The sequence below is a fragment of the Mycothermus thermophilus genome (assembly GCF_041956435.1).
Source record: "Mycothermus thermophilus strain CBS 625.91 unplaced genomic scaffold VTJ04scaffold_1, whole genome shotgun sequence".
NCBI lineage: Eukaryota > Fungi > Ascomycota > Sordariomycetes > Sordariales > Chaetomiaceae > Mycothermus > Mycothermus thermophilus.
The window spans coordinates 4,132,336-4,149,350 of NW_027191427.1; the positions used below are offsets into that span (position 1 = coordinate 4,132,336).

At 57.2% G+C, this 17,015-nt stretch overlaps 10 protein-coding genes across 10 annotated transcripts in view; 4 read left to right on the forward strand and 6 right to left on the reverse strand.

Moving 5' to 3' along the window:
* Positions 1-199, reverse strand: part of VTJ04DRAFT_1538 (uncharacterized protein) — a gene marked incomplete at both ends in the record, with an annotated part of 1,947 nt that extends 1,748 nt beyond the window's left edge. Inside the window, one exon of the mRNA XM_069359236.1 lies at positions 9-199. Coding sequence (XP_069224146.1) covers positions 9-199 — 191 coding nt within the window. The remainder of the gene's footprint in view (positions 1-8) is intronic.
* A 1,517-nt stretch (positions 200-1,716) lies between these two features.
* VTJ04DRAFT_1539 (uncharacterized protein) lies at positions 1,717-1,953 on the forward strand (the record flags this gene model as incomplete). The annotated part of the gene is made up of 1 exon (XM_069359237.1): positions 1,717-1,953. One exon carries the CDS (start codon positions 1,717-1,719, stop codon positions 1,951-1,953), a length of 237 nt encoding a protein of 78 aa, XP_069224147.1.
* A 99-nt stretch (positions 1,954-2,052) lies between these two features.
* Positions 2,053-2,883, forward strand: VTJ04DRAFT_1540 (uncharacterized protein; the record flags this gene model as incomplete). Its single annotated transcript, XM_069359239.1, has 4 exons — positions 2,053-2,073; positions 2,138-2,223; positions 2,287-2,439; positions 2,511-2,883. 4 exons carry the CDS (start codon positions 2,053-2,055, stop codon positions 2,881-2,883), a joined length of 633 nt encoding a protein of 210 aa, XP_069224148.1.
* Positions 2,884-2,923: 40 nt separating this feature from the next.
* Positions 2,924-3,186, forward strand: VTJ04DRAFT_1541 (uncharacterized protein; the record flags this gene model as incomplete). Its single annotated transcript, XM_069359240.1, has 2 exons — positions 2,924-2,932; positions 2,989-3,186. The coding sequence occupies 2 exons, from the start codon at positions 2,924-2,926 to the stop codon at positions 3,184-3,186; spliced, it is 207 nt and encodes a 68-aa protein (XP_069224149.1).
* A 20-nt stretch (positions 3,187-3,206) lies between these two features.
* On the reverse strand, positions 3,207-3,440 carry VTJ04DRAFT_1542 (uncharacterized protein; the record flags this gene model as incomplete). Its single annotated transcript, XM_069359241.1, has 1 exon — positions 3,207-3,440. The coding sequence occupies one exon, from the start codon at positions 3,438-3,440 to the stop codon at positions 3,207-3,209; it is 234 nt and encodes a 77-aa protein (XP_069224150.1).
* Positions 3,441-3,786: 346 nt separating this feature from the next.
* VTJ04DRAFT_1543 (uncharacterized protein) lies at positions 3,787-5,607 on the reverse strand (the record flags this gene model as incomplete). The annotated part of the gene is made up of 1 exon (XM_069359242.1): positions 3,787-5,607. One exon carries the CDS (start codon positions 5,605-5,607, stop codon positions 3,787-3,789), a length of 1,821 nt encoding a protein of 606 aa, XP_069224151.1.
* A 979-nt stretch (positions 5,608-6,586) lies between these two features.
* On the reverse strand, positions 6,587-7,820 carry VTJ04DRAFT_1544 (uncharacterized protein; the record flags this gene model as incomplete). The annotated part of the gene is made up of 3 exons (XM_069359243.1): positions 6,587-7,208; positions 7,473-7,605; positions 7,712-7,820. 3 exons carry the CDS (start codon positions 7,818-7,820, stop codon positions 6,587-6,589), a joined length of 864 nt encoding a protein of 287 aa, XP_069224152.1.
* A 1,205-nt stretch (positions 7,821-9,025) lies between these two features.
* On the forward strand, positions 9,026-9,611 carry VTJ04DRAFT_1545 (uncharacterized protein; the record flags this gene model as incomplete). Its single annotated transcript, XM_069359244.1, has 4 exons — positions 9,026-9,040; positions 9,226-9,300; positions 9,368-9,438; positions 9,533-9,611. The coding sequence occupies 4 exons, from the start codon at positions 9,026-9,028 to the stop codon at positions 9,609-9,611; spliced, it is 240 nt and encodes a 79-aa protein (XP_069224153.1).
* A 1,954-nt stretch (positions 9,612-11,565) lies between these two features.
* VTJ04DRAFT_1546 (uncharacterized protein) lies at positions 11,566-12,930 on the reverse strand (the record flags this gene model as incomplete). The annotated part of the gene is made up of 3 exons (XM_069359245.1): positions 11,566-12,119; positions 12,200-12,618; positions 12,731-12,930. The coding sequence occupies 3 exons, from the start codon at positions 12,928-12,930 to the stop codon at positions 11,566-11,568; spliced, it is 1,173 nt and encodes a 390-aa protein (XP_069224154.1).
* Positions 12,931-13,724: 794 nt separating this feature from the next.
* VTJ04DRAFT_1547 (uncharacterized protein) lies at positions 13,725-16,735 on the reverse strand (the record flags this gene model as incomplete). Its single annotated transcript, XM_069359246.1, has 3 exons — positions 13,725-15,514; positions 15,567-16,363; positions 16,428-16,735. The coding sequence occupies 3 exons, from the start codon at positions 16,733-16,735 to the stop codon at positions 13,725-13,727; spliced, it is 2,895 nt and encodes a 964-aa protein (XP_069224155.1).
* Positions 16,736-17,015: the final 280 nt, after the last annotated feature.

Genomic DNA, 17,015 nt, shown 5'->3' on the forward strand with positions numbered 1-17,015 from the left:
GTGCTCACCCGCAGATGCCCGTACTCCTGACGGCGATGGTGACCTGGCCCTCGCGAAGCTCCGAGACGGCCTGGACGCTCTCGAGCGACGGCTCCGTCTCGCCTACCCACAGGTCATGCTTGGGGTTGGTGAAGACGCCGATGTTCGGCTTGGTCGCCTTGATGGCGACGTGAGTGCCGTTGGTCTCGCCGCCGGCCATGGTGTCTCGCAGTATGAATCTGTGTGTCAGGTGTAGACAAGTAGAGGCGGAGCCGGAGAGCGCACCCGGCCGAGGTGAGGGAAGTTGAGAGATGAGAGAGAGGTGGGATGAATAATAAACCCAGGGGGTCACCTCACGGCGCCGGGAGGGCGGGGTAGTGGGGGAGAATGCGTCCTCTTATACATAGATTGCTGTGAGTACTATTGACACATGTGCATGTTTCGTCGCCTTGACGGCGGAGGTCGCATCTCTCGCCGCTTCGGTGGGTTCGTCAACGTGGGATGAGGAATTTACCACCCGGGGGCACGGGATCGATTCCATGGAGTTAGTGTATGTATGTACAACAATCCCCTCGCCGGATGCATGGATTCACGGGGTACAAAGTGGAGGAGGACATGGCCGTTTCCATCCCCCACATGGCAAGGCGCTCCATGCTGCTCCATGTTGCTCAACGTTGCCCCAAAGGTGACATCCAATGGGGCATGTTAGCGCTGCGGATCGAAGTATGTACGATTATCAAAACGCGCGGCTCTGGAGTCGGTCGCAGACCGAGACCGGCTGTCCGTGACCGTGACAGCAGCGAGGAGTGTGTGTAGTACTACGGAGTAGCAGCAATCCCACCAACGACATGCCGATGGTCTAAGCCGTATCAGGACGGAACTGCCCGCGGTAGTTGGCGGGGACCGAGCTCCTGTCAAGCCGGCGGACGGGACTACCTGGGCAGGTCGGGGTCGGGTCGGCACTCATACTGGAGCTAGAACAGCCACCGACCTAAAAAGATCTATGCGCGCCAATCATGAGCATCTCGAGGGCCCAAGGCCGAAGGTAGACGCTCCCATGATGTTTCCACCTCGTTGTGACTCGGCCCAGCCAGTCTGCTGGCCATCTCGTTGACGCGGTGGGGGGGCTGGAGAGGGGCGCAAGTTTTTCCTCAGAGTTCACCACCTACCTGTAGGTGTAAGTACTGTATGTACATTAGGTACTATGTTGCAAGTTAGAGGTGTATTGACTGCATTTTGGAAAGACGACGCAAGGGCTTCCAGTCGGCAATTTTCCGGTGACCGGGCGGACTGCTACCCGGGCCGGGCCTGGGCGGTCGTGCATGAGGTGACATGGCGCAGCAGACAAGACTTCAAACAAAAAGTTGTTTTTCACTTGAAAAGCCGGAAGACTAGGCCCCGCGCGTAGCGGAAAAACGGATATTTCCGCTAAAGATGCAACCGCCTGCCCAGGATTGATTGCCTTACGTAGATCCTTCTGTCCGTTGGGATATTTGGTTCGGGACGGTTGCCCGAGCGTGGTTGGAGACGCTGCAGGATGCAGGTGTCAGGCTTGGACTTGGAGTTGGTGTGCCCTGAAGATCACAGAACTTCTCCAAGAGAGGGGCACTGGAAAATGGTCAACGGTAATCAAGGGTTAGGGTAATAGAGTCATACAGTATGTGATGCCAAGATTTAGAGGGTAGACGCACGGGCCACATTTCTGCCTGGTCGATGACGTTGTCGACGAGGAAGACAATGGGACTGAGGGCAGCCAAGGTGGGGCAACAGCTCACCACTCACAGAAACCTGACCCTGATCCGACCAAACAAGACAACGCAACAACAAGACAGGACAACAATCAGCTTCCAGGTTGCTGCAGCTTGCCTGTCCTCTCCTTGTTTCCACTGCCGCAAGCCGGACCTGCAGCGTGCTTCCATTGTTTCCACGTCACCCATTGTGAGGGCTCCAGCTCTCTCGGTTTTATTGACCTGAGATACTCCAGTCCGAGTTCTCCCTCGACATCGACATCGCACACAAATCACCACTCTGTCTCGACCAACCACTTCGACCATTTGACATTCCACCCTCACCATGACGCTCTACTACACCTTAGTATGTTCTGTCCTTGCCTCTCTACGTACCTCTAACATGCCGAATACTAACTGTGTGACACTAGGTCTTCCTGCTCTTGGTAGCAGAGATGGGCCTCTTCCTCCTCCTGATCCTCCCTCTCCCTTACACCCTGCGCCGCAAGGTCTTTACGTACGACTCCCTCCCCTGCTCCCTCTCGAGTCGGCTCACATAAACTGACCACGCCGTGCCTAGCTTCATCTCCGAGAACCCGCTCGTCGCCAAGGTCCAGTACTGGCTGAAGATCACCTTCGTCTTCATCCTCATCCTCTTCATCGACAGCGTGAACCGCGTCTACCGCGTGCAGCTCGAGCTAGCTGCCCATTCCGAGACTGCCGGGCCCAATGCGTACGTTTATCCCTCCCTTCTGCTTTTTGCAAAAACCCATCATCAAATCTAACCTTCTTCACTCATCCCAGCTCCGCCATCCACGGCCACGAACGCCTCGAGGTCCAAGCCCGCAAGTTCTACTCCCAGCGCAACATGTACCTCTGCGGCTTCACGCTCTTCCTCTCCCTCATCCTGAACCGCACCTACATCATGATACTCGAGGTCCTCCGTCTCGAGGAGAAGCTCAAGCAATACGAGGGCGGCAGCGGCAAGAAAGGTATTACCGATGGTGGCGACCTGGAGAAGGAAGTCGCCCGCCTCCGCGCCGAGCTCGAGCGCCGTGACCAGGACCTCGACACCCTCAAGAAGCAGGCCCAGGGCCTGAGCAGGGAGTATGACAGCCTCGCGGACAAGTACAATAGTGCCACCGCGTCGGGAGGTGACTCGAAGAAGGAGAAATAGGATTTTGGCGCTCGCAATAGCAGCGGCGGCAATTCTTCGGATGATAACCGTAACAACAACCTCTAGGACGGGTTGGATGCGCTGGCGAACCGTGGTGGTGGACAGCAGCAACAGCAGCCGGTTGGTCAGGAACAGTTGAAGGAGTGGGTGCCGATGGCCGGTGATTGGCCTGAGAGGTTTGATTGGGAGGATGCCGAGGGGGAAGTCAAGAGGAGGAGGGCACCGGGGCAGAAAAAGGCTGCCTCACCTCAGGAGAATGAGCGCGGAGAGGGTAGTGGTGGCAGCTCCTTGCCTTGGTGGTAGATTATGGGCGCCAGGTTCGGCTATAGAAGCCACTCTATGTCCTCAATTGGTAGGGTTTGTCTAGATAACGGCGGGTTGGAGTACGATGCATTGTGTAGCATGGCAAGTTGGAGCGGGTTGTCGGTCAGAAAAAGGGGGTTATTACTTGCGTGGACTTGGGGCTTGATTATCATCATACACGTACACAGTAATACCTGCGAGGATTTATTGATCGGTGTTTTGATGACCTGAATTATTTCATGTGCCAAGCACATCACTTAGACGGAAGCAATGGACCAAACATCGGTACGAACCAAATTCCACGGCGGCACACGTCTATCGAATGTACTGAGCACTGCGTTGAATTATCGCCCTGTGTAGGGAACCGTCTATCTATCAATCCTCTGATGAAGAATGGCTTCGCTTCTTGTGTCTGACTGGTTTCAGACGGCAAGAGAGCGTTGTGGCACCGAGCCTGCGTTGCCGAGCCATCCAAATGTCTATCAACTAACCACCCCGTATACCTATCCCTGATAGCCTTTTGCCGTCGGCTATGTATGAATATATGTACAAGAACGCAAAAAATAGAGAATATATACAGAAAAGAAAACGAAAAAAGAATCACAATAAATCATAATCGTACAAATCCGGAAACAAAATCCCGTTGGCCATGGCCAACACCTCGCGCGTCGCGTCCTCGTCCGCCTCCTCCTCGTCCCACGGCACGAGGCCCATGGCGCGCAACCCGTCGTCCCCGCCCGCGTCGCCCACCTCGGTGGGACCGGCGCGGTGCGCGTGGGAGGTTTCTCCTCCTCCTCCTGCTCCTCCTCCTCCTCCTGACAGACCTGGTGATGGGCCGCCGAAATAGGCTGATAAGTGTGATGATGACGATGACGAGGAGAAGAGGTGGGTAGGAGGGGTGTAGAGCGAGGAAGAGGTGGTGGTGGAAAAAGCGCTGCCGCGGCGGGAGGAGGGGGTAGAGGAGGTAGAGGATGAGATGCTGCTGAACCGGTGACCACCGAAGTCAGGGCCAGGCGTGCCGGAGAGGAAGGATTTCCTCTGGCGGGCGAGGTAGAGGGCGTTGGTTTGGGTGAGGGGGCAGGCGGGGAGGTAGATGTGCGTGTAGGATGAAGAGCAAGACGGAGAGGAGGTGGTGGTGGTGGTGACGGTAGAGGGAGAGAGATCGTCTAAGGAGGAGACGACAGAATGGATCAGATCGGGATGCCAGACCAGATAATCGCCTGGGTGGAGGTCGGGGACGGGGATCAGGCTGCGGGGGAGGTCGAGGTGCGGGTGGAAAGAGGGCGAGATGGTTTGGGCGTAGCTGGGCAGGGCGCCGTGGAGGATGGAGTTTTGCGGCCGGTCGAGGGTCCATTTTTCGTCTGGACCACTATCGTTATCGATTTCGGAAGAAGGCGGCGAGAAGAACGGCCTCAAAAGGAAATACGCCGTGGCATGCCTCGGTAGAGGACAAACCCTCACGCTGCCCGGCTGTCCCGAGGGCATGTCGCCCAGCGCCAACCACCCCTGAAACATCCGGAAGATCGAACACGCCGAGGCCTTGTGGTAGAGATCGCTCGTCACGCCCAACCGGGCGCTGCTCTCCCACGGGTCAAACTCCTCCCATCTCCCCGCCCAGATATCCCGATACACCCCCTGGCGACCGCCGTAGCCGTCCTTTTCCCACCGCTCCACGCTCCCGCCGTCCACCTGCGCACACCGACTCGCTTCTGTTCCGGCAGTAGGAGCACCAGCAGTCAGATTATCTGTCCTCGTCCCCATCCTGTCGGCGTACGTGATGGGGAACTCGGCCGTGACCCTCGCCCGGGGGTCCGCCGAGCGCCACACACCCGTCATGACAAACTTTTGCGCCGCCAGGACGTCCGGGTGGGCCCGCGCCTTGACTTGGGCGGGGGACCAGAAGATGTTGTTGTTGTTGTTGTTGTTCTGTCCCGAACTACTCCGGGAACGGCCAGAGGAAGAAGAAAACGAAGGCCCCAAGTGGGCGGCGTATTCCCTCGCCTCCCTGGCCCATTGGAGAGCAGTTTCCCGGGGCACGACGCCCCTCAAAACACCCACGCCGCGCTCGCGGAGGGTGGTTAAGAACTGCTGCGATAGTTGGGGGTTGGATTGCGCTTCGGTGAAGGAGATGGACGGGATGGCGGCGGATCCGAGATTGGAGAGGCGGTCGATTTCCTCGGGCAGGGCACTGAGGAGGCGGTGGAAGGAGGCGGTTATCGCGGCTTCGTTGCCGGAGATGAGGTTCTCTTTGAGCAGGGCGAAGCGGGAGGTGAGCTGGATCGGGCCTCCCGGCCAGGGACATGATGGGTCAGCCCGTTTGGTGGCAGCGGCGGTGGTGGTGTGTTTGTTGTGGTCGACCATAGTCGTGCTCGGCATATACGGCAGCGTCAGGGAAAGGGGAGGGCCCAGTGAGATGGCCATGGTATCGGGGAGGCAGAGTGGACATAGCAGGAGGAAAGGTTAAGTGGTGATGCCGGAGGAATGCGATGGCAGATGATGCGGCCGAAGAAAAGAAATGGGATGAGCAAGTTAAGGGGTGGCGGACGGGATCAAGAGAGATGAAATGACGGTGGGATTCGGGAATTATACCCGTCCGCTGGAACCTCCATCTTCGTGGTCCCATGGACGTCGTAGAGTGCCATGACATGGGCAAGAAACAGAAAAACAAGCAAAACCCAATAAGTTGGAAATCCACCTCAAACACCGTGGCCGTTGTCAACCAGACATGGACACGAGCCCCGGCCAGGGGACGAAGATGCTGCGGCGGCGGCGGCGGCTTGCATGGTCCCGTCCGCCTTGACCCTGACCGGGACCCGGACGACGGTGTGTAAGTGGATGTTGTTGTTCTGTCGTCAGTCAAGCAGATGATCGGTGGCGGTCCGCTAGTTAGCGTAGTGTTGATATTGGGCAGGGGGGGCCACCCAGAGTCGCCGCAGACGCGGGCCGACACGCCGGACGAAGTGCAACCCGGGAGCCGGAGAATAAGCGTGGGCGGCCACACCAATCGGGGAGTTTCAAGCACCAAAGCCCACCACAGCCAAGTCCCCATCCATGGAACGGTAACCGTTGTGAAATTGACGAAAGAAATTCGAGAAACCCGCCCATTCGGCTATCTGGGTGCTCTGCCGTCGCGGCGCGGCGGCTGTGGTAGCGTTTGATGCAGGGCTGATCTCCTTTACTAACCAGACCCTCCCCCCTCTTGTGGTTACTCTCACCCCCTCAAGAGCCGACGGAGGGGGGGCCGAGAGTCTCGCGACCCTCGCCCAGCACGGTCAACTTTGCTAAATACTCACCCCTCTCCACCACCCTCCTCCCGACGAGCCGTTTGACGGGCTTGTTCCGGGTGCCAAAACTCTCTCGTGTTACACAGCTGGGTTATGTACTCAATAGGATCTGCGATTCATGCCGCTTGCTTGCCCCGTTTCGAGCGGCGGACGGCTGATCCGGCAGCGGGATCGTCACCCGAAGCCTTCCTCTTGTCCAGCTTCCTGTTGTTGCTGGTTGTGGTTTTGTTGCTACTAGTGCCCTTTGCCGGCGGCTCCTGAGCCCCAGAGGCTTCGGCTGTGGTCTCTGCCGACGGTTTCCGTACCGTCTTGTTGTCACCATCACCACCATCATCATCGCCGCTTGCCCCCTTTCCCGGGTTTCTCATAAGAACAAATGCCACCCGTTCCACATCGACGGCTCTGACACCGAGACGCTTCGCCAGCTTCCTGGCGCGAGCGTTCAAATCGGCGTACTCCTTTGCATTGTATTTGATGGGCACCTGCTTCCCGCCGGCGCACAGCCAGTAAAAGGCCTCGTCGGCAAAGAAGACCACGTTGTCCGGGTCGTGGACGGCCAGGAGCAGCGAGGCGGTGGCCGGGCCGATTCCCTTAAGTTTGACCAGCCTGTCGATGGTGCCAGCTACGTCCGCCTTGTCTCGGTAGTATGCAATAGCCTCCCGGACGGTGTCCCTGACCGTGTCCGGGTCGTTGGAGGAGACCAGCTTCATGAGCGTCGGCCGGAACTTGCCATGTCGGCTACGCAGGAGCAGAAACACGAGAAACCATCAGCCGAACGGTGTCATTCACTCTTGTGGGACGGTGACAGGAAATAATAGGCGAGAGCAGCGCTTGTCTCTAAGCGCGACACAACGCAACTGCAGAAAGCGGTTGACGGCGCTTCTTCGATCCGCGCGCCAAGAGTTTCCCAGTCGAGACATGAGCCGCATATCATCAGGAGGGGCTCGTCGACGTGGGTGGACGGTGGGCGAGGGAGAGGGGAAGACTCCATCAGTAACTTACAGTTTCCACTCAACCAGGGTCTTGACGTCGTCAAGCTCCATAACGGCGTCCGGGTTCTCGGGACCGAAGGCGTCCAGAGCCGCGCCGTAGCGGTGCTCATCCAAGCTGGCCAGCGTCTGTTGACCAGGTTTGGCTATGGCACCGAGAGAGACACAATCAGAGCGCTGTCACCATCGACCAAGAGATGTTCATAGAATAGACATGTTTGCTTGTGCTGTACGGAGTATGGATGCACATACCGCCCTTGGCCTCGGATATCTCCGCCACAACGGCAGGATATCTCTCGAGATAGGTGCGAAACTGGCTGTCGGATATGGTATCCGGCGATGGGAGGGATGGAGGGGACATGTTTCTGGCGGCTCGGTGGTGGGTGCCGGGCCGAGGTGACACCGCAGGAGAGCAGATCCAGGGGCAAAAAATGAGGTGCAGTTTGATCCACTAGACGGTTTTTTTGACGCGATGGAACGTCCAAGAGGTTCGGGAGGGCGTGCCGTTGATACGTCGTGGGCTCCAACACAAGTAAAGGTGGGTGTTTGAGGATTGAGAGATGGGGAAATGTTCACGTCATGTCATGAGCGAAATGTCTCGCTTCGTGTCGCCGGGTTGGGAAACGAAGCGCCGTTCGCTTGGGACCGAAGCGTTGCTCTGCCGGGTTGAGGCTCCGGAAATGACGCCGACGAAACGCCAGCCAGGGGCAATGACACCTGGATCAATGCCTCGATCAGGGAGGTACTTCGTCGTCGTCTTCGAAAAACAACAAGTCTGCCGTGTCTGTGTCTGTGTCTGAGAGATGGGAAATAGATGCGAAACTCTCTGCAGGCCAGCCGTCTGTCTCTGGTAGACGCGAGTTTCAAGCAGAACAAAAGGAAAGCTAAGTAGCGAAGGACCGCAGGACCGTGGATGCCGATGCATGTACCTGGGTCAGAAAATCAATGCCAATGCAAATGCGGCTCGTCGGGGCGGCAGCGGCACGAGAGAAAAACAGGACAGATCCTATGCGACAATGCGGAATTTTACACTCAGATGCCGGCCGATCCCTTGGGTTGAATCTGTGGCAGTGAGAGTGTGTACGCATAGAGTAAGAGGATGGAAATGGACAGCATCTCATCCATGGGACTCAAAGAGGTTGCATGGCCGCAAACAAGCATTCGGAAGTTTAAACCTGCAAGTGCACAGTCTCCGCTGCAACCTCTGGGAGGATCCGACGTTCGAGAAGCGACCCCAACAGATGGCAGCTGACGACAGGTGTTACCGACGCTGTGGCTGGCCGGTGGATCGGGGCGGTGAGCCGTTTTGCGGCGGCCGGCACTTGGTGGCTTGTGCACCGCTCAAGATTCTGCCGGTTGGCTTTTACCAGAAGGGGGAAGTGGGACCTCGACTTTTGCTGGACGGGCTTACGAAGTCCGTTGTAACCGCCAACATCAATCAGACAACAACAAGAGACAGACACAGACCCAAGCAAAAGAGGACCACCACCACCACCAACATCTTGCACGTGGAGTGCGCTACGAAGGAAGAGTCAGAAAAAAAGAAAAACACAAACAACAGCAAAAATGGGTGGCGGCAACGTAAGTCCTTCTCTCTCCCGACCTTCCGCTGCACCTTGTTCGGCCACTCCGCTCTCTCCTCCGGTTCAGTCCCGGACCAGTCCCGACTCCCCGGCAGCCAAAAATGCCTGAAATGTGGAAACACATGCATCATCGGTCGGAGAGGACATCTGTCGGTTTGGATCGAGCACTAACCCTCCGACTAGGGAGCCAAGGCTGCGCAGAAGCGCGCCCGCAACGCCGAGAAGAATGTCAAGAAGGCCGGCTCGCAGCTCAAGTCGGTATGCATTGCCTCACCACCTGCTCAGACCGAGCCGACATAGACTCTTACCACCTGCTTTCCTCCAGAACGCCGCCGCCATGAACATTATCTGCAACATCTGCAAGCAGACCTTCCTCTCCACCTCGCGCGAGCCAGTGTACGCCTCCCTCCCCTCGAGACACCAAGGATATAAATTAGTAGGAGAAACAGTCTGGACCGGCCGAATTGCTGACAACGCTCCTCACTGACAGGCTCACCGCCCACGCCGAAAACAAGCACAACGCCACCCTGCCTCAGTGCTTCCCCGACTTCAAGCCTGCCGCCAAATAAGCCCCGCGATGCTAAGTCCATCATGGCCTGCTGACTGACTGACTCGCTGACTTCCCCTCTGTAACGGCCGAGGCGAGACGAACGAGACCCACGACTTACGAAAGACCAAGAATCGGCGGAAGGATAAGGGAGCCGGGGATACCGAGGCCGAGCTCTCACTCAAAGGTTTGATATGGGACGGATATGGCGTACGTAGATGGGAGGCGTTAACTGACTTTGATGATTTTCTTTCCTTTCTCGGCCCGACCTCTTCTTATTGCTGAGCTGATGTTTAGCTGTTTTGACGTTGACTGGTGTGCCGTTTTCCTTGATATGCTCTCGCCCATTGGTCCCAGGAACATCACAGGGCTAACACGACACTCAAAATGACCTCCCCGAAGGATCCTTAAAGTCTACCCTCTTTCCTTTCCCATACGTGACATACCCTTTGTGCTCTGGATAATGGGTTTGACTCGTTCATGTCACGGACTCGACACCAACGGGTTGTTTGGCCTTTGTTACAACGACGAAGGGGATTAAAGTGCCATGTCCGAATGGCATTGAAAGGTCCGTTTGATGGATCGCTCTCGGGACTTCTGATGTGTTTTGAGATATCCCCAAGGGCCGGCCTAGGTAGCTAGCCCTCTTCATACCCATGTATATACGAACGGAAGCATCTTCCTCAGCTTCTGAAGCCTCTGTCCATTCGTAAATATTCGGAACCTCTCTAGGCGCATGTTTCCTGCTCAATCCACCGAGTAAAGGTGCTCCCATCGTCAGCCCGCCTGCTACCTAGGTATTTCGCACTACCCACCTTACACGAACATCGGCAACGTAATGTGCAGCACATCCTGAACGCAATGGAAGCACTGCGGCCATGTCTCCTTGAGGGGCAAGCCACATGGAACTGCGGATGCGATGTGCCATATGGTATGAGACGATGGTTTTGTTCATCAGTCAGATATCTATCTACCTGCCCTGATTTTGGTATGGACGTGGCAGGGCCAACAAACAAGCCGGCTACCCACCTACTCAGGGCCCGATATATGATATGAGCTCCTCAGAAGCTCCTTGAAGGTCGACCCTCGTCCGATGCTTCGACGTATCCTCGTGCCCCTGACAATGGGTTCCACGCTTCGATCATGTCACGACACTTGGCGGTAACATCCTCGTCGATCAAGTCTTTGTTGACGTGCGACAATGAAGGGAACCGAAGCGTCATTCATAGCCGTAGGCATTGAAATGGTTCTTCGAGATGAATAGCCTCCAGGCCTTTTGATACGTGGCAGCTCTAGTAATGGGCAGTCCCCCAACCCATGTATAAATGGGAACATATTCCTGACCTTCAGAGTCACGACCCGTTCGTTAGCATTTACAGCATCAAACTCTTACTCTACGATCAAGGCCATCCGGGTATTTATCCAGCGAATTCACTCCTCGCGACATACTCGCATCATCCACACCCACATCAGCAACCATGTGCCTCAGGAATTTCTATCGGTATAGCTGCGGCTGCAAGGACGAGATGATCATCACAGAGTGCAAGGACAAGGGAATTTCCAAGTGCATCAAGAGCGGGTATGACTACGATGTCGGAATCAAGCGCCCCAGGCACCGGGGGGTTGCGTAGAGCTATGTATCTTACCTATCCGGGCACAATATTTCGCTGCCTGGAATGAGGTGCTAGGGATCTTTCTCCCTGGCCGGGGGCTGGCGTAGATCCGGGTACATGTCAAAGGAGGTCTTTTCGGGCTTTTCGCAGAGTTAGGCAGTAGAGGGATTCGCGAGGTGAGGTTAGAAAGTGATATCAAGTAACCGCGTTGTAGTTAGATGGACCGGGAGTTGCCAAATAGCATCAATTGAATCGATATAAACAGTTACGCCCCTGTGAGAAAACCCCTTGTTGTGCTGTGAATACTAAGAAAAGTCCCGGGTATACCCATCCAGCCCCTTACCCCTTAACCTCACCTCCCCTTCAATACGCTGCCACCTCCGTCCTCCCCACCCCCAACCCCTTCCCCTCCTCCTGATTCTTCCTCGCCGCCAACCTCGCCTGCTCCTCCCTCACGCTCCGCAACACCTCCGGATACCACCGCTCCGCCACATCCGGGTGACTCTTGACCCTATTCCTAAACGTCGCCTCCCCAATCGTCGTCGCCACTCCACCCTTGCGGAAGGTAAACTCCACATCATCAATCCTCCCCCCATTCCTCTCTACCACCCTCCTCCTCTCCTCCCTCACATGCTCGGGCACCTTACCCACGCCGACGGTCTCGAGCTCGTCAAAGTCCGCGTCGAGCCGCACGCCCTGGAAGAAGGGGATGGAGAAGCGCGCGCCCTCGCCCGCGGGCGGGGAGAGGACGCGGTGCGTGGTGCTGACGCACACGCCTTGGGTCAAAGCCTCGAGCCCTTGGCCGATGGCGACGACCAGCGTGCCCGGGATGGGCGGGCAGTCGATCCATTCGCCGCGCATGTTTTGGACTTGGAGGCCGCGGTGCGGGGTGGCTTGGAGGAGGTAGCTTGAGAGCACTGGGAGTATTGTGAGTAACCTGTCTACCGCTCTTGTAATAAAAAAAAAAAACGGGGGGTCGGACGAAACGGGGACATACTGCTATCCTTATGCGGCCCAACGCCCTGATTCCCCTCCTTCCCCTGCCCCTCCAGCGTGCCCACGTCCGGGTACTTGACAATCTTCAGCTTGTGCTGCTGGTCCTTGTCAAAGTACTTATTGAACGCATCCGCCGGCAATTCGATGGCCTCGGCAATCAGGCTGGTGAAGTAGATGGAAATCTCGCCCATGCGCTTCATGTAGTCGGTAAACACCTCGCGAAACTCGGGCAGCACGGAAGGCGACGGCCACTGGTTGGGCCCCAGCAGGTTGTAGTAGATGGGCGAACCTTCCGGCGGCGGCGGGTGCTCGGTCGACAGGTCGATCTGCTCGCGGTGGTCGATGGCGCCGGCCGTGATCTCGGCCGAGAGGCGGCTGTAGCCGAGGAAGGAGGGGGCGTTTTTCATTTCGATTTTGAGCCTGGGACATTGGTGGGAAGCAAGGTTAGCTGCTGCTGCTACATACCTCCACATAACTCTGGTAGTGGTGGTATCCAGGTAGGGAGTTTAGGAGGTTTGGGGGAAGGGCTCACTTCTCTTCCTCGGGAATGTCAAAAAACGCAATCCCCTGCTCAATCACCTTCTTGAACGTCTCGTCCGAAATTCCCACATTCTTGAGGTAGAGGAACCCGACCTCCATCAGGGCGTACCGCAGCTCCTTGAGAAACTGCGGCTTGGTGGCCGGGTCCTTGGCCAGCGAGAGGTCGAGGATGGGGACCGAGGTGAACGACATGTCTGGCGACGACAGCAGCTACCTACTACCTGACCTGGGTATGTGTGAGTGGCCTGGAAGAAGGCAGCTAGTGGAATTGGAATGGACGGAGCAGCAAAAAGCAGGAAAACCAAAGGAATACCGGTGCTGATGCAGGCACAAAAGAAAACAGCAAACACGTTCACGGGTTGATGATTCCGCCGGCTTCGGCATAGGGGGTCCTACATCTATATAGGGATTTCCCCTAACTAAAGGGGTATGGACCTAAGGTAGTCTAACAAACAAGCCCGGGTATCTTCAATTCCTCCTCCATCCTCGGTTCAGTCTACCAGGTAGGTATCCATCATCCATATCACCGGTTGGCCCCGGTACCGCAAAGCTACACGATTGCACTACATCCTACATCGCAGTAGTCTGCATCCAACTTCTCCAATCGAACACCACCGAGACTGGCGCGTGTCGAGGAAATGGCGTGATCCAAGTCGAGCTCGTCATCGGAGCTTGTTCTCGCGCTGCCCCCTCCCCCGCCAAATCTCCACTCGCAAAGGCGGGTGCGGGGTCTAAGCTCTGAGGCGTACCGGGACACCCACCCGGATCTGCAGCGACAAAAGAGCGGCGCCGGCGGAACGCCAAGCCGGGACCGGGCCATTGCGTGCCGAGGGTTCCGACGTCCAAAACAACGTCATCGCTCTTCAAGGACGAGGAGACGTGTACAGCATCACATGGCTCATATCCGAACGTATGTAAATAGGTACCGGTAGGTAAAGTAGTATGCAGATGACCACAAAACGCCAACATGGCAAAATCTCAATTAATTAACCCTTCGCCGGCTTTGTCGCAAACAACCCCGTCACCTGGTAAAAGATGTCCTCGATAGGCGGCATCGCAAACGCCGGCGCCGCGTCAAAGATCTCCGCCAGCCGCTGGGGCGCCACCACCACCGCATGCGTGTCGTCCTCATCCTCCTCATTCTCACGCATCTCCACGTCCTGGTCGGCATCCTCCATCTCCTCATCGCTAGCCTCCCCCTCTTGCAGCGCGAGCTCCTGACCCGCAGCCTGGCCCTCCGCGGCACCATCGACCACCCCCAGATCCGCCAAGGACTGAAGGAGCGGCGCCTGCTCCGATCCCTCGGTGACAGACCATATTTGCGCCGCCGCGTCGACGACAATGAACCCGGACGACGACGGGGCGGCGCAGACCGCCGTGATCAGCTGCGGGAAGGTCTTGACGAGCTGGGGTTCGTCCTCGTCAATGTTGAAGACGACCAGTTCCGACCTCGCCCCCTTCTTCATCTTGCCCTGCACCTGGTCCGGCACGGGCGCGACGAGCGCCAGGCTCCGCGACGCGAAGTTCACGGCGAGCTGTGTGAACCGCTTGGCTGCCTCGGAGGTCTCCTTGAGCGAGTAGCTGTAGAGGATTTCGTCCGACACGACATCGTAGACCACCAGGTCTTCCGAGAGCAGAATCAGGCAAGACCCGAGCGACTTGATGGCGCGGATCTCGCCCTTGAGCATGCCCGACACAACGTCCCGGAACTCGCCCGTCTCTGTGTCAATAGCGACCACGAGGCCGGCCGAAGGCGGACCGAACGCGGCGAAAAGGATGGACCCGTCTTCGGAGAATGTGATGGCTCCGCTGAGCGACGTGTGCTTGGGACCTTCAATGACGTCATCTTGTTGCTCGTATGTAGGGAGGGAGACGATTCGAGAACAGCTCCAGGCCCTCAATGGCTGGCCTTCTGGGCTGGTGACGGTGAGCCCGTCTCGCCTCCGCAGTTTGGGCGTCCAGAACCGCACCGTGCCATCGGCGCCAATGGTGGCGAACCGGGTCGAGGTAGGGTCGGCAGCCAAATCGAAAATCACTTCGGTTCGGTCGGTGTAGTGGGCGTCGGTGATGCGAGTAGCTAGCTGGAGGGACTCATCTTCAGCTCCAACCTCCCAAAACTTGAGATGGATTTCCCGCCTCTCCCGGCTGGCTTCAGCAGGGGTCTTGGACCCGGTCAAGAATGCCTCCGTGTCCCGTTCCGGTGGCTGCCACTCATCCACCGAGACCAGCCACTTTCCATCCCGAGAGAAGGCCAGTTTTGTCGCCGTGGGCTCAATCACCGGGGTACCCTCACTGGTAATGTTGGTGTCGGTCGGGTTGGTCCGCGCGATAGCTTGCTTTGCGACGCCGTGGAACGTAGAGATGTCGAAGACCTGAAGGAGAGGCGTTGAAGTTGTCCCGCCGGTCTGCGCTGCTTGTTGCCCATTTCCAACGCACAGGAACATGTGGGCGGGGTTGCGAGGGTTGACCGTGGCGACCAAGGGCGATGTGATCTCGTCGACGGGGCGCCATACCCTCCGGACGAGGGCATCCTTGGAAGGCCGGTCGCCAAGGACGAGGGACTGGATGCCCGAAACGTACATAGTTGGCCTCATTTCCGCCGTCGACAGGATCATGGTCGAGTTGTCGTCCAGATGAACTGCGTACGAAGCTCCCCTCGGTGATACGACAATATTTTCGATAGACGCCAACAGATGGGGCAGGAATTCGCGCCGGCCGGTATCGACTTGCCAAAGCACCAGCACCGTCTCGTAGCCGCCCGAGATGAGGTAGTTACCTGGACTTGGTCAGCCATATCTTCAGGGATCAGTGGGTAAAACTGTCCATACCATCTGCAGACCACTTGACACTGTGAACCGCCCGACGGTGCCAGTGATACTTTCTGGGCTGGATCACGCCCGCTTTCTGCGACGCGGAGCCTTCCCCTGGCAGTTTGGGAAGCAGGTCTTCGTAGACGTAAATGGCACCACGGGCGCCGCCAATGACCACGTCGACCGCCTGCAATTCGATCGCACCCTTCTTCGTGGTTCGGGTCGTGTAACGAATGTCGAAGCAACTGACGATGTCTGGGATGTCAAAGGAGTGGAATCGGTAGGCGAGATCGTCGAACGAGGCTAGCTTCTTCGCCTTGAGCAGGCCAATGTGGACGGCTTCTTTGGCCGTGGCGACGATCAACCGGCTGCCAGCTGCCGACCGTAGCGATTGCGGGCTCTCGTCGTAAGTGTGAATCAGCTTGCCGGTCGAGGTTGATAGCGCACGGGTGTTGTAGGCGACGATTTGCGCCGAACTGTATGTGAGCCTCTGCAGGACCAGCAAGAGATCCTCTTCGGCGCCGTTGATTTCGACCGAGTCCACGGCGACATCCAGGACCTTCTTGGCCTCAACGCGAAACGGAGTGTTGACTCCTTCGCCGGACGTCCAATTGATGTACCAGATGCGGCCGTCGGAGCAGGCAACCCAGATGTAGTCGGGGTCGCACTTTGACAGCGACGTAGAGACGATGTGTACGGCAACTGCATCGCCGGCATCCTCGGTTCCCGAGACCGGAAGGGGAATGCGCCGGACCAGCAGCGAGTCGTCGGTCGAGTACACCTGGATTGAAGTGTTGTATGTAATGATCAAATGCCTGGAGAGGTCAGACCATGCCCAAGCCGAATTTTAATTCTAAAACCTGCTTCTCCGGAACGTACCTCTCATCCGGGGAGAAGATGGGGTCGATATCGAGCATCCGACCACCCATCGGCTTGGATACCCTCCATGCCGCCGCCTTGGGGAGCAGAGTCGGCCCCGAGGCATTTGTGAGTTCGATATCGCCATTGACCTTCAGGAGTCCCGTGTCGGTCGAATCGTGGCCCTCTGGGGCACTAGTATCGTCTTTCTTTGACCTTGACTTCCTCCGATGCTTCTTCTGCGACAGGGCTGGGTCGTCCTTGGGCTCCCGCTTCCGCTTCAGGGACGCCGTGTCCCCATTCCCGTTGACCTCCATATCCGACGTCATGCTCGGCGACTGTAATGGCTTCTCGACGAACAGAACCAGTCGAGGTGTGGCGGCGTGGGTGCAGATGAAGTCAAGGTGGAAGCACCAGAAAACAACAAGACAAACATGGGCCTCTTCATCTTCTCCAATTGCACATCCAGAAATTTTGGGACTTCAGAAAAAAGTTAGAGTGGGGCCATAGTTATCGTTATCGGTGTTGCGCACGGACCACATCGCGCTCGGTTCCTGGCAGACGCAAGCCGTGCAGCGCTCTGAACTTTTTTAGGATGCGGCCATCTGC